Below are 12,381 nucleotides of genomic sequence, written 5' to 3'. Positions count from 1 at the left end.
TACCCCCTCTCCCCTTGGATCTCCGCAAGTGTTGTGAGGACTCTAAAACTTCACCTGAGCCTCCATCGGCATGAGGGTGAGTAGATAATGGGTGAATTTTCATGTTTGGGTGCACTGTCCCTTTAACTAAAGCTTTGATTCTCTGCCCAGGCCCAATTGAGCCCAACCTGACCGGTCTGTTAATTTTTTTTTTTTTAAAGATTTTTTTTTTGGCCATTTTGCCTTTAATCGACAGGACAGGTAAGTGTGAAAGGGGGAAAGAGAGGGGGGATGACATGCAGCAAAGGGCCACAGGCTGGACTTGAACCCGGGCCGCTGCGGCAACAGCCCTGTACACGGGGCGCCTGCTCCATCACTAAGCCACTGACGCCCCGACCGGTCTGTTCTTTAATGAAACTAGCAGTTCTTGTGCATAAATGTCAGGAGTCTTCATTGACTGAATCAAGAGGGAAAGATAGAGAAAGGGGGGTGGGTGGGGACTGTGACTGAGAGAGGGAGGGTGACAGGACAACAGACAAATATCGTGGAGAACCAGGGAAGAGAGATAGAGCGTGCACGGAAGAGGAACAAGAAGCAGAGAAAGAGAGAGGGGAGTCTGCAAGGCGACATGGTTGGCGTTGTTTGCTTCTGCCTCTCCAGCAGTGGGAGAGATGTGCGTAACATACAGCAAAGAGCAGTGATCGGTATCACCACGGACCGCTGCGCATACTATACGCACAGAGGGGCGCAGCCTGATCTGCTGAACCTGTTGTGCACGGGACGACAGACTAGTAAAATAAGGTAGAGAATAAGAAAAAGAGGAGCGAGGAAATACGTCAGCCTTTATCTTGTAATAAATGTTTTAATATTAAAAAATAAAAAATATATAAAATACTAATTTACAGTAGAAATTTGGGTTTTTAATCAGGCTCAGGCAAAAACCTGCTGCCATGTGTCAGGCTTGGACAGAAACTGTGCATTTGATGTCGGGTGGGGCTCGATTTTTTGGGCCAAATCAGAGCACCACTCTCAACTGGCTCAGCTGAAGGACTCTAATGTGGAAGCAAAGGGAAGTCCGCAGAAACTTTTTTTGGTGAATAAATGGTGTGCAGTTTTTGAATGTAGCATCTATAGATAACAGATGAGATCGATTTTGGCATGGAACAATCCCCAGAGCAACGATACCTGACACCTGAAATCATGAATGCTGAAAAGACGCAGGCAGTCGCTTGCTTTTGTAGCTGCTTGCTTTCTCATCGTTGTATTACTGCTGCTTCACTAATGGAAACTTGCACTCAGAAATGTATTCAACTAAAAGGTTTATTTGAAGAATCAACCATTAGCTTGTCATAGAACAAATTTTTCTGAGGCTGTGATGAAAAAAGAAAAGGAGAAAGAAAAACAGCAATAGTTTGAACTGCTCGCCATCATCAAAATTAAATAACAAATCTAATAAAACAGCTACAGTGTGAACCAAAAACCATTGGAATATTATGTGTTCATGCCAAAGCAGTCCCAGTGTCGTATTCAGTGTTTTTCATTCTTAGCTTAACTGAATTTTCTCTAACTAAATCATGTTTTTATGCATCACCCCAAAACTAGGACACACAAGCTACATATGCATGAGGCCAGAACCTCCCAGCATGTAAATGACCCGACGGAAAACCCACAACATTTCACCATTGAACACTAGAGATGAGGCACGTAGACCGTTAAGTGATTAAGAAAGACATAGCAGGAGAACATTCCCCCTGACTGCCCCCCTCAGTTTGTAGGCCTGCGTTTGGTCAGTCTGGAGGTCAGCTGAGTAGGAGGAGCAAGGAGATAAGCCTATCTCCCACTGTGTCCATCACATTACAGGAGACACAACAGAAAGTGACCAGACACCAGACCACAAGTAAAGAAAGACTCCTTTCTCCTCATTCCTCACTATCTCCTTCTATCTATTGGCTGGACCTGCAGTCCTCCATAGGGACACTTTGATAACACAGCCCATTACCTCCTCACGATTTACGACTGCCTAAAGACACTCAGGGAGGAATATGACATGTACTAAACAAAGCAGGGGTATGGTATGGAAGACAAAAGAACAGAAACTAAAAAGGGGAAAATGGGGGAGGAGAGAAAAATGTGTATTTCTTAGCCTCTCTGCTAGAAGAGGGGGTGTAAGAGGAGAGGGTTGTAAGAAAAAAAAAATGGAGGAGGAGGTAGGGGAGTAGGGGGGGCGTTCCCGCTGGCTCAGGCCTTGATTAACACCAGGCCTCCTGACAGGAAATGACCCGGCCAGCTCATTGCGCCAGGAGAGCTTCCATCTGGTGTCGAGGCCGTGGAGGAATTCTCCACCCAGGAGAGCCGAGCAGAAGTACCTCGAACTGAATGAACATGTTTCATTTCCAGGAGATTCATCCCATTAGTTGTACAGGGCGCTAACACACAGAGCATCATTCTGTTCCCGTTGTTGTGTGAGGGCGTAGTCGCCAAAAGCAGCGCTGAGCCTTTTCCTCAAGGCCGTTAAAAAATCATGAATGCATCACGAGATTTTATTGACAGTTGATGCTGCCAAGTTTACAGCTGGACGTCCATCCTGCAGTGTGAGGTAGAGGAGGGTTAGGATGTTCCTCTGATTCAGAAAAAAAAAAATGGAGGAAGTTGCACTGGTTGGAGGGAGGGACGGATGAAGGGAGGGAGGGGGTGAAGAGAGAAAGAGAGCAAGGGGACACTTTGGGGAGGAAAGCGGGTACATTAGGACAGGTCATCTTTCACTGCTGACTGGAATTCTAAACGTAAACAAGTTCTTCCGCACCAACAGATAAAACGCAGATATACTGTAAAACCAAGTGGCTCTGGTAAAAAACAGAGTCACACACACACACACACGTCTACCAAACTCTTACACTTATTTATGAATGTTGTTTGAGCCAAGGCAGATGTTTCTACAGCCATCAGACTATAGGACAAGGCTAGTTTAAACCTAGTATATGGCTGGAATGTGTATTGTCAATTCCCAGATGTTAAATGTTCATCTGCAGTCTTCTGTCGTGGCCCCAGTAATATTTGCTCTTAAAATGTATTAAAGAAGAATATTATAGGACATGATTAAGATATGCTCGAGTCAGATAATTAAGAACTGCTTTAATTTAATAAATGTTCAACTATTTGTTGCTTTGGATTACTGACCAAAATGTTATTGTCCTATTTCAGTAACTGTGGGTAATTAGTTAGGTGACATGTATAATTGCTCTAGAAGATGATTCTGATTGTTCAAACAGCCGATATGGTATCATTTAGTTACGGCGACAAACACACCAAACAACGGTGAAGAATGGCCTGCGGTGAGCTGCCATGCAACGTCTATGGAAAGCTGCCGCAGCCACTCCAAGCTCCAGCTGTTTGATTCTGTGGCAAAGTGAGCCCACAGAGATAGTTTAGCAGCAAATTGAAGCCGGAGAATACCAATAGACAATCAGTAAACAGCCCTGCGACTCCTCTGACATTTCTTCCCTCCTGAAACAAATGGCCACCTTTCATAGCCGAGGAAAGACGCAATTACTGCCGCTGGTGACTCTTTTTTACAGACATCTAAAGACAGCAGGTAGCTGTTCCATCTGCAGTCTCTAACCTAGTGCTGCTGCACCATCTCAAGCCACAATTATGCATGGCAGGTCCTATGTTTCCTCTCCACAGGTTCCCAGTGCATTGTGATGGAGAGAGCTCTTTGATTAAAAGGGGGTGGAAGTAGTGAACATGATTGGCCATGATTGTCACAGCCTTTAATGTCCCCACTTATAACAATGCATTCTTTCCAAGGACGACACAGGTGTTTCAAGAGAGCCTGGCCACAGAATCACCAAAAGTGCGTCTGGCATGCTCCATCACTGCACACCTAGTCTCGCTCACCAGACCTTTCTCAAGAAAAGAAAGGTCTGGCTGGGCCGACTCTCACTTTAAGATTGGAGAAAAAAACGCCCCGGCTGCTTGTATTTCTTTCAACCAATCACAGTCGTTCTGGGCGGTGCCACAGCAACGGTGCGCTTGCAAAAATATTGCCGGGGGGAAACAGGTTTTGGTGTAACACGCCCATAAAAATATCGCCTATAGGACGCGAACCATGGCAGAAAAATGGCTACATCCCCGCAACATCAAACACTGCAAAAGTTAGTAAAGGACGTGTTGAAAACTGCTACACAACCGGAGGTGGTAGGGCGGGACTTCAGCGGGTGGCTCGTTCCGCCCAATGAGAGGCTGATCTATGCAGCAAACTTCCGCCCACTCAGACTACTGCACACCTGACTGTGATCTGACTGTGACCGCTGGATTCACGAGCCCATGGTGTCCTCTTGTGTGCATGGAACAGCAACTTACCGTCGACTTGTGGAGGTAAAGATATAAACACAAACGCTCTGTGCAGAGAATGAACTGACAGGCGCTGATTCTGAAGACACACAGGTTGGACATCAAAAAAGGCAACACCACCACGGAGTCTGTGTGTCTTGCTCCTGTTTAGGAGAGGTATTGGGGCCTTTTGCATATCTGTGCCTGGGGGTTTATTGTTTCATAGTCAGCCCATGGGCACATGTATGTATCCAGTGTGAACAGCAGAAATTTGCATGAGTCTCAGGTTCACTGCCTGAGAGTTGGCAGCACTGGTAACAAATGTATTGTGTATGAAGGTTACTGAGGGAGTGGATCAGATGATTGATCGGGGGGGTAAAGACATTAGCAGCAGAAACATGCACACATTTATTTTGAAAGAGCAATGGCCAATGGGGAAACTTCAGCACTTGCCAGAACAATGGTGTAACGTTATCACTCAGTCAGTCAGTGACAGACTTGCCTTGTTGCAGTCCTGCCAAAAAGCCTACGCAGAGACCCATTCACATCCACAAACACACCTCTTTAAATTCCTTGTCTCTCAGTCTGACTGCTGCACACACTTTAAAGCAGAAACTTATGTATGCAGATCAAAAGCAATGTCTTCCAAGAGGAACCAAGAAGAGTCCCTGCAGAAGATGGAGAGGCAAGCGGGTAGAGTGTGTTGGCCGGACTCCTACACTGACCCTCCATCTAAGGGTCACAGGCTGACCCCCGCCTGCACTGACGCGTGTGCAGGGGCCAGGGGCCACTGTCTCAGTTAGAGTCCCTCCGGACTCAGCCTGTATGTGTGTCTGGTGTGTATTTCTGCCTTTGCTTTGTTCAGGGAGCGCTTGCATGTCTATTTGCAAGTCTGTGTGGGATCGTGATAGTGTCCTTTTTCATTCTACAAGCCCGATTCCCAGCGGAGATATAAGTGCTTACGAGCCTTTTATGATGTGCATTTCCTGTCATAAATAAGAAGCAGAGGAATTCTCCGCTGAGCGCTAACACACTCCATAAACCAAACAGAGGTGTAAACTACACTCTGGGCCAGCTCTGTGAAATCTACCCGACAAACCGTAGCTACTACTGACTGCAGTTGTTTGCTTTTGAGTGATAATACTACGGATTCATTTGTTTGTTTCTGCATACAGTGCAGCACTTCACAGCACAACCTACAGTTCAGTATTTGACCAATAAAATAAATGCACTGATGCAAATTTATCCCTTCCAGAGACAAGAAGTCTCTCTCCCTTCCAGGTTGTGTCATACTATTTCACCGACAAGTCAAAACAAATCCTGGACTTAAGTTGAGGTATTACCATTTTTCCAAGAGGCTTCATCAGTTCTGCTTCTGGTGTGTTTCAGTTCTTCTGTTTCATTCTGATTTGACATTGCACTCTGGAGGAATATGAGATAAACCTACACAAGTTTTCATTGACTTCTAAAAGACTGCATGTTTTTTGGTGCTTATTAAGCATCTAGTGATGATTTTTACGTTGTGCAACTATCCATTCATGCCTACATCTATCCATCCATCCTTGCAGTTTCAAACCTTCCAGCTCAGTATCCTTGTTGTCAAGGGCAAGTGGAGCAGCAAACACATCTTTTGCTGTGTGTCTTTGTTACTAATATACCATGAAAAGTGTTTACCAAAGCTCACACTAAAAGCGAAGAGTTGTTTACACAACTCAAATAAGAGAGGCATTTTACAGAGATTCAGCTTCACTTAGAAAAAACTTTGTGTGCTACCCATCAGACAAAAAAAAAAAAATTCTACACAACAGTCCAACTGTGTGCTCAAAAGAATGCTAAGCAAATATTAGAGGCAGCGGGAGTGTATACAACATTAATGGAAAAACACAACTAAATACAAATTTGCCAGGGGAGAAGTAAACTGGTGCAAAGACACCTCCATGAAAAAAAATGTTTCTACCTAAAAATTTGTGCTTATCACGGGACTTAATAAATCTGCTTCACAAACATAAAGAGGCGAGAGGAAAAATGGAGAGACTGAAGGGAGCAGAGTTTGTGGTGAGTTCAGTCACCACATCTTAATGAACGTCATCCTGAACAGGCTTCAGGCTTTTTGCAATAACTACTTTTGGTGGACGATATATTGTCCCAGAAATAATTGTGATAATATTGTCATTTAAGATCATTTTATGCCACTGATATAGTGATAATATAATTGCATAAAAAAAGCAATGAACTTTTAACTCTGAAGAGTATTCAACCACTGGAATTGGAATGTGAAAAAATAAATAAATAAAACAAGTCAATAAATTAAACTTAGATGTGTGTGTGTGTGTGTGTGTGTGTGTGTGTGTGTGTGTGTGCGTGCGTGGAGGAGCTGAGCCACGCCCATAGTGAAACTCCGACAGAGACAAAGCAGATGAGAGGACAGAAGCAGCGCGACCAGAGATGACAGCAGAACGTGTCTCAGCATAGTTTTTTCTGTTCACTTGGCGTAGGCGTTGTGAAAAAATGCTAAGGCGCTATGCCTAAGTCTTAAAACAGTTGGGACAACCGTGCTGTTTATTCTGGCATCATGTTGACTTAAACGTTGGTGACACTGCTGAAAACAAACACGCACACAAACACGGGCAATATTGTGAGAAATATGGACAAGGCCTGGATAGGGTAATACAGCAGTTATGATGACAGGTCTAGTCCTCTAAACCTTATCTTACACCTCAACCAAACTACACATTCTTTAGTGTCTGACAGTTCATCTATATCGCCATGTTGCTATACAGCCTCAGAGTTGTACATTTGTTACCTTGCCTGCCTGTTACCTTCATTCACACTGTCCTTTGGGTCTAACTTAGGACAACCAAGAGGAGGAGAAAAGTAGAGCGTGAACTGACAAATAAAACAAAACAAGGGTACAGTATGGAGACCCAACCACCGTGTGTAACTGCTGACTTGGTGGGATGCGGGTTTGGGGGTCTGATCACAACTCTGTGTGTGGCCCTGCCTGGTTAGCAGGCCTGTCTGGCCCGGCAGTGACGAGCTGATGAGCCTCTGTTAATTAAAGCCTGAGCTCCATGTCATCAGCTTATCTGATGAAGTGAACTAGAGAGAACAACGCCACCGGCTGCTTTGTTCACCCCGGGGTCTGCGGGTTTCACCTCATACATGTATGTGTGTATGTATCTGTGTGTGTTTGTGGAACAGAGAAGGAAGTAAAGAAAGACCACCAATTAAAAATAATTGGGACTAATTTCATAAACACAGTGCAACAGGGGAAATATATTTAATCAGGCGCGATCATTAGACTAACTTATGCTCCACTTCCCCCTGCAACCAGGCTGGTGCTTTAGGGCCTCGGAGAGAGTGAAGGAGGACGAAATAGAGGGTGGTAAAAAGAGGGAAAGAGGGAGAAATGGTAAGGGAAATAAAAAAAAAACAAAGAAAAGAAAAGTTTGAGAAGTAGGCAGACGGAGAGTTGGTGGCCAGAGTTATGTGTGATCCCTTTCATGTCCCTTGACTGGCCCGTGTTGCCGTGCCAACCCAAACAGCGGCGTTGGGGAGGTCTGACTCTCCCACTGCTCCCCTCTCCCTTGCCCCGTGCACACCCCACTGACAGGATGAATAACAAACCCGATGTGTGTGTCTGAGGTAGAGAGCAGGAGAGAGAAGAGCATGACATGAAACCACAGCAGTTTCAGTTAAAATCCACGTCCTGCTCTAAAAAAGTTATTTTGTGACCTTCTTCCCTTCCTCTGTCGCTGCTGCCAGTAAATCACTATCATCACCATCTGGGGACTGGGATTTCACAGTCTCACTACTGGAGCTGCACACCCACACACTGACATAAGTACAGACAAACTATGATCCATCATCCCAAGCTAGCTAGATGTCCTAGGGTGAAGAACATTTGGGTTGGCTTCTCCGCTGACTGTAACCCCAAAGCTGAGAGAAGAGAAGAAGAAATCAGAAAGGAGAGGGAGGAGGTTTAATTCCTCACCAAAGGCTGACAGGAAACTAATCCATAAAGGAGTTGGAGGAACACTCATTATCACTCTCTTACCAGCATCAGTGTCGTTTTTGCCACAACTGAACAAGGGATTAACAGCAACTGCATGGAGTTGTTTACAACCTGCACACATCACACACACCGCCCATGCACAACACAGACTGTCTGGCAGCGCCCAATCAGACTCAAAGTTTTAGGAGAGAAGTTGGTTCCTTATCCAATCACACGCTTTGTTCTACATTCGCAGTGTTGCCCATGACCAAAGTGGCTGTTTCCACATGTGGTGTCGGCTGTGGAGCGTTTGGTTTAAGAGCTCATTTCCCAGGCTGCAATAAGCGGAACCATTTTCTTGGATAAATACTGTTCAACCCTTTAATCAAAGCCATCCCTAAGACAACAATGCAGACATACTGTACTGTGCTGTAGAATGAATACATGACTGTTTAATTCACATGCACAGACGCACACAGTACTGGGAAAGTTGAACTGCGAACACAAATGCAAACATGCAGACAGGAAAAATTTTTGGAAGCCCAAACTACACTCTATATTATGGCAGTTTGAGGAGTCTGTTGATGCTGATGTAATGTCCACCCTCTGGTGTGAAGCCTTTCTGGTTAGATACAATATTTAAATCGTAAAGGCCTTTGCACACCAAGTCAGTATTTTTTGTCTGAAATTGACGCACGTGTAAAAATATGAAATCTCGTTGTGTCAGTCGATCTAAACTGTGATTTTTGTGTGCTTTTATCGTTTTCTATGTACTGTAATCAGGGCCTCCTTGTAAAAGAGAGCTTGTTCTCAATGGGTTCCCTGTGTAAATAAAGGTAATTATAATTAAAGTTTTTGAACAGCTATGTAGCTAAAGCATGATATAACCATTCCATATAGCTCCATTAGTGTCCAAGAACTAAACGTCAACATTTAAATGAGCCACTATTGCACAACGTGACATGTTCATGTATTACGATGAACATGAGCACTGAAGTTTAATTTGCCATCATGAATGCTGGTGTGTCAGGAGGAGGACTTTAACCTTTATTCTTCAAATATCCCTATGAATAAAGATAAATGTTGCCTCACTGATTATGTAACAAACCGTGGGAAAAAAACTCCGGCCTTATTCTGAAAATTCATGGAAGTTTGATGCTGCTCCACAGACAACTCAAGATCACCAGGGCTGACAGGAAACATGGAAGAGAAAAAATCTACAGGATAAAAAAGTCAGAGGGACATCATTTCCTGAAGATGCTCCTTAATTAAGTCCCCCAGAAGGAAATAGTTAGTGGGGTCGGGGGTGTGTTGCATTAGCCTGTCCTGCATACTGTCCTAAACTTACTTGTCCTTATTTCTTCTCTGTATTTCTGCCGTTCCTGTGTGTGTATATTGTTCTTGTGTTCCTGCATGTGCTGTAGCCAAGGGGAGCTAAATAGAAGAATTTGTAAAAACATTGTTCTCATGGCGACCAGGTTTCATTCAACGTCTGGTTTCCATTTGAGTCTTTTAATTGGGCAGAATGTCACAATCAGTGTTTTGCTCTGGATGCAGAGAGAGACGACCTCCCGCCTCATGTTACCCCAGCCAAGCACTTCATCGTCTGCCATAAAAACTCTCACACAGACGCTCGTGCGTGCGCGTACACGCGCTTACATTTAAAAAGCGGGGTGCGCACACACTGCAGAATTCCTCTGAATGGGCAAGACGTGCGCATGTGTGCACACACATAGCTTTTTTTGTCTGAATCACACCTGGCACACTATGACATGGTAATTTCCAATGAAGTGTTTATAACAGAGAGTCAGGTTTTTAACATGAGCCACATCTCTCGGCCTGTGCCTGCCAAGAGGCCCCTCGATTCCAAGCTGCACTTAGCCAAGTAGAACAGGAAGAGAGGGAGGCAGAGTATGAGAAGAGAAACAGTGAAAAAGAGTGAAAGGATCAACAATCTTTATTAGTGCTTTACATAGATTTACCAACCCTATATATACTATATGAGCCTATGTGCGATATGAGATGAAACCCCTAACAGCAGTGTGTTATTTCAGGGTGTGTGCTAAGGTACAGCCAGGCCAGAACTAAAAGTAGCTCTAATTATGAACTATGTGGCAGGGGAGGAAACCGTGTGTGTACAGGCTCAAGGTTAAAGACGCTATTACTCAGGGAGGTACAGCTGGCTGTGGTGAGGAGGTAGAACGGTTAATTCATCTTAAGGCCTTGATCTGCTCTACCACACAGTTACCAGCTCAGCTAAACCAGCAATGACTGGTGCTGCACAGTGGAACCAAAGCAACCAGTAGGTCCACACACACTGGTGCATATTAGAAAGTTTAAACCACAATAAAAAGTTTTCTATTCAGGTAAATCTCACTGTTGTAGCAGAGGTGCTGTCGATGTTAATGTGAAGGGTAATTTCTCTCTCACACTTATCCGCATGCACCAAGTTCAGACATTCCCACACTCGATTATTTGTGTAGCTGCTTGCCAAACTAACCAGAAAGTGTGTGTGGGTGTGTGTGCATGAACGAGTGTGATGCAGGGATAGAGAGAGAGGGATGGGGTGTGAAGACTTTGATAGAAACTTTCCCATTAACAGCACTGGAAGCAGACAGAGGAAATAAACAATCAGCTGTTCCCACTCTCCTACTCCAATTTCTCTCCTCTTTGACCATCAGCAAATTTGGCAAACTGAGCACGCCCCTGGAAGCAATCACGAAAATTAGGATCACATTAACTCTCTCTCACCGGTGAGTTTCTGCAGCAAGGGGCTGAGTTCGGCCTCTCGGGTGATGACCAGGGTGAGCGCTCCCATCAGCTCCCTCTCCAGCTTCTCCAGCTCCTCCTCCTCGGTGTCCTGGTCTGCAGGCTGCGCCTCGTCAGCCAGGGAGTAAAGGTAAACCAGCAGGAGGATCAGCTCGTCAGGCCCGCATTCATCCTCCCTGGACCTCGACCCCGAGGCCGTACTGTCCTCACCTCCACGGGGCTTCATCAAGGGCAGCAGCTGCCTCAGCACGGCAGGGAAATCAGAGTCTCCGAGAGCCTGTGACACCCGAACACAACACACAGACACAGACATACATAGAAAACAGGTGGTCAGTCAGAAGACAGCAACTTTTGTGCCTACTAAAGACATAAAAGGTGCCAAAGGGAGCTGTGCAAAGTCATAAATGACATATAAATCACCTCATGTGATGTCACTCAAGTCAGCGTGGGTTGATACAGACTACAAGTTTTAAATGAATAAAAACTGAAGCTGTGGTGTTAGAAAGAAGTGACGTTACTAAACCTCTTTAGCCTGCTCCTCATCTCTGCTTGAGGCTAGCAGCTAATAGCATAAAGACACCCTGACCCACAACTGTCAGAAGTCGAGTTGCATTATGGGAAAGGCTTTGCCAAGAGAGAACAATTCTTTTTTATTTCAAGTTCCCCTAACATCGTTTTCCCACCAAAAAAAACCCCCTCTTTCTGGCACTTTGCCAGTGTGTTTCCTGTATTGGACAGCGATTGGCTTTCGCATTAGTGACATACTTGATCTAGTAAAAAGTGCCACCAGATGGCAGGAGCCACATTTGAAGTAGTCTGGGGCTGTTTAGTGGCCGTTTTGGTAGGGAACCGGAACCAGGGCGAGAGAGACAGGATCCGAAATTCGATGGATGTGCCTTTCCATCAAAATAAAATCACCAAGCTAATAAAAATGCGGTGAAACTTTTTAATTTAAAGAATGTAATTTACAAGAAAAGCCCCAAGCCATTAAGTTAACCTTTGTCTTTTATTGTAAATCGATGGTGCGCCAGAATTTAAAGTTTTACTTTGGTGAACGCTTTTACTTTGGTGAATTTGGTGAATTCCGGATCCGCTCTCTAAACCAGAACCAGAATCCAGACAAAATTCAGAGTGAATGGAAACCGGGCTCTTCACGTACGGGGAAGACGCGAGGCTACATTTGAAGTACCGCGTCACTGAATCCTCCACAAAAAGTTCCTGCAAATGTTTCACAATAAAAGCCTGTTTAGAAAATGAAGGGATTCTCTCAACCGAAGTTATAATGGGCTTTTAATTTTAAATGGGTA

The 12,381-nt window shown here is 44.7% G+C and overlaps 1 protein-coding gene across 1 annotated transcript in view; it reads right to left on the bottom strand.

Moving 5' to 3' along the window:
* Positions 1 to 12,381, bottom strand: part of scfd2 (sec1 family domain containing 2) — a 132,363-nt gene that overhangs the window by 63,711 nt on the left and 56,271 nt on the right. Inside the window, exon 5 of the mRNA XM_078168523.1 lies at positions 11,057 to 11,351. Coding sequence (XP_078024649.1) covers positions 11,057 to 11,351 — 295 coding nt within the window. The remainder of the gene's footprint in view (positions 1 to 11,056; positions 11,352 to 12,381) is intronic.

Source organism: Epinephelus lanceolatus, chromosome 6 (assembly GCF_041903045.1).
Source record: "Epinephelus lanceolatus isolate andai-2023 chromosome 6, ASM4190304v1, whole genome shotgun sequence".
Taxonomy (NCBI): Eukaryota; Metazoa; Chordata; class Actinopteri; order Perciformes; family Serranidae; genus Epinephelus; species Epinephelus lanceolatus.
The sequence above is the reverse complement of the archived record's forward strand: the minus strand, read 5'-3'. Positions and strand labels throughout refer to the sequence as shown.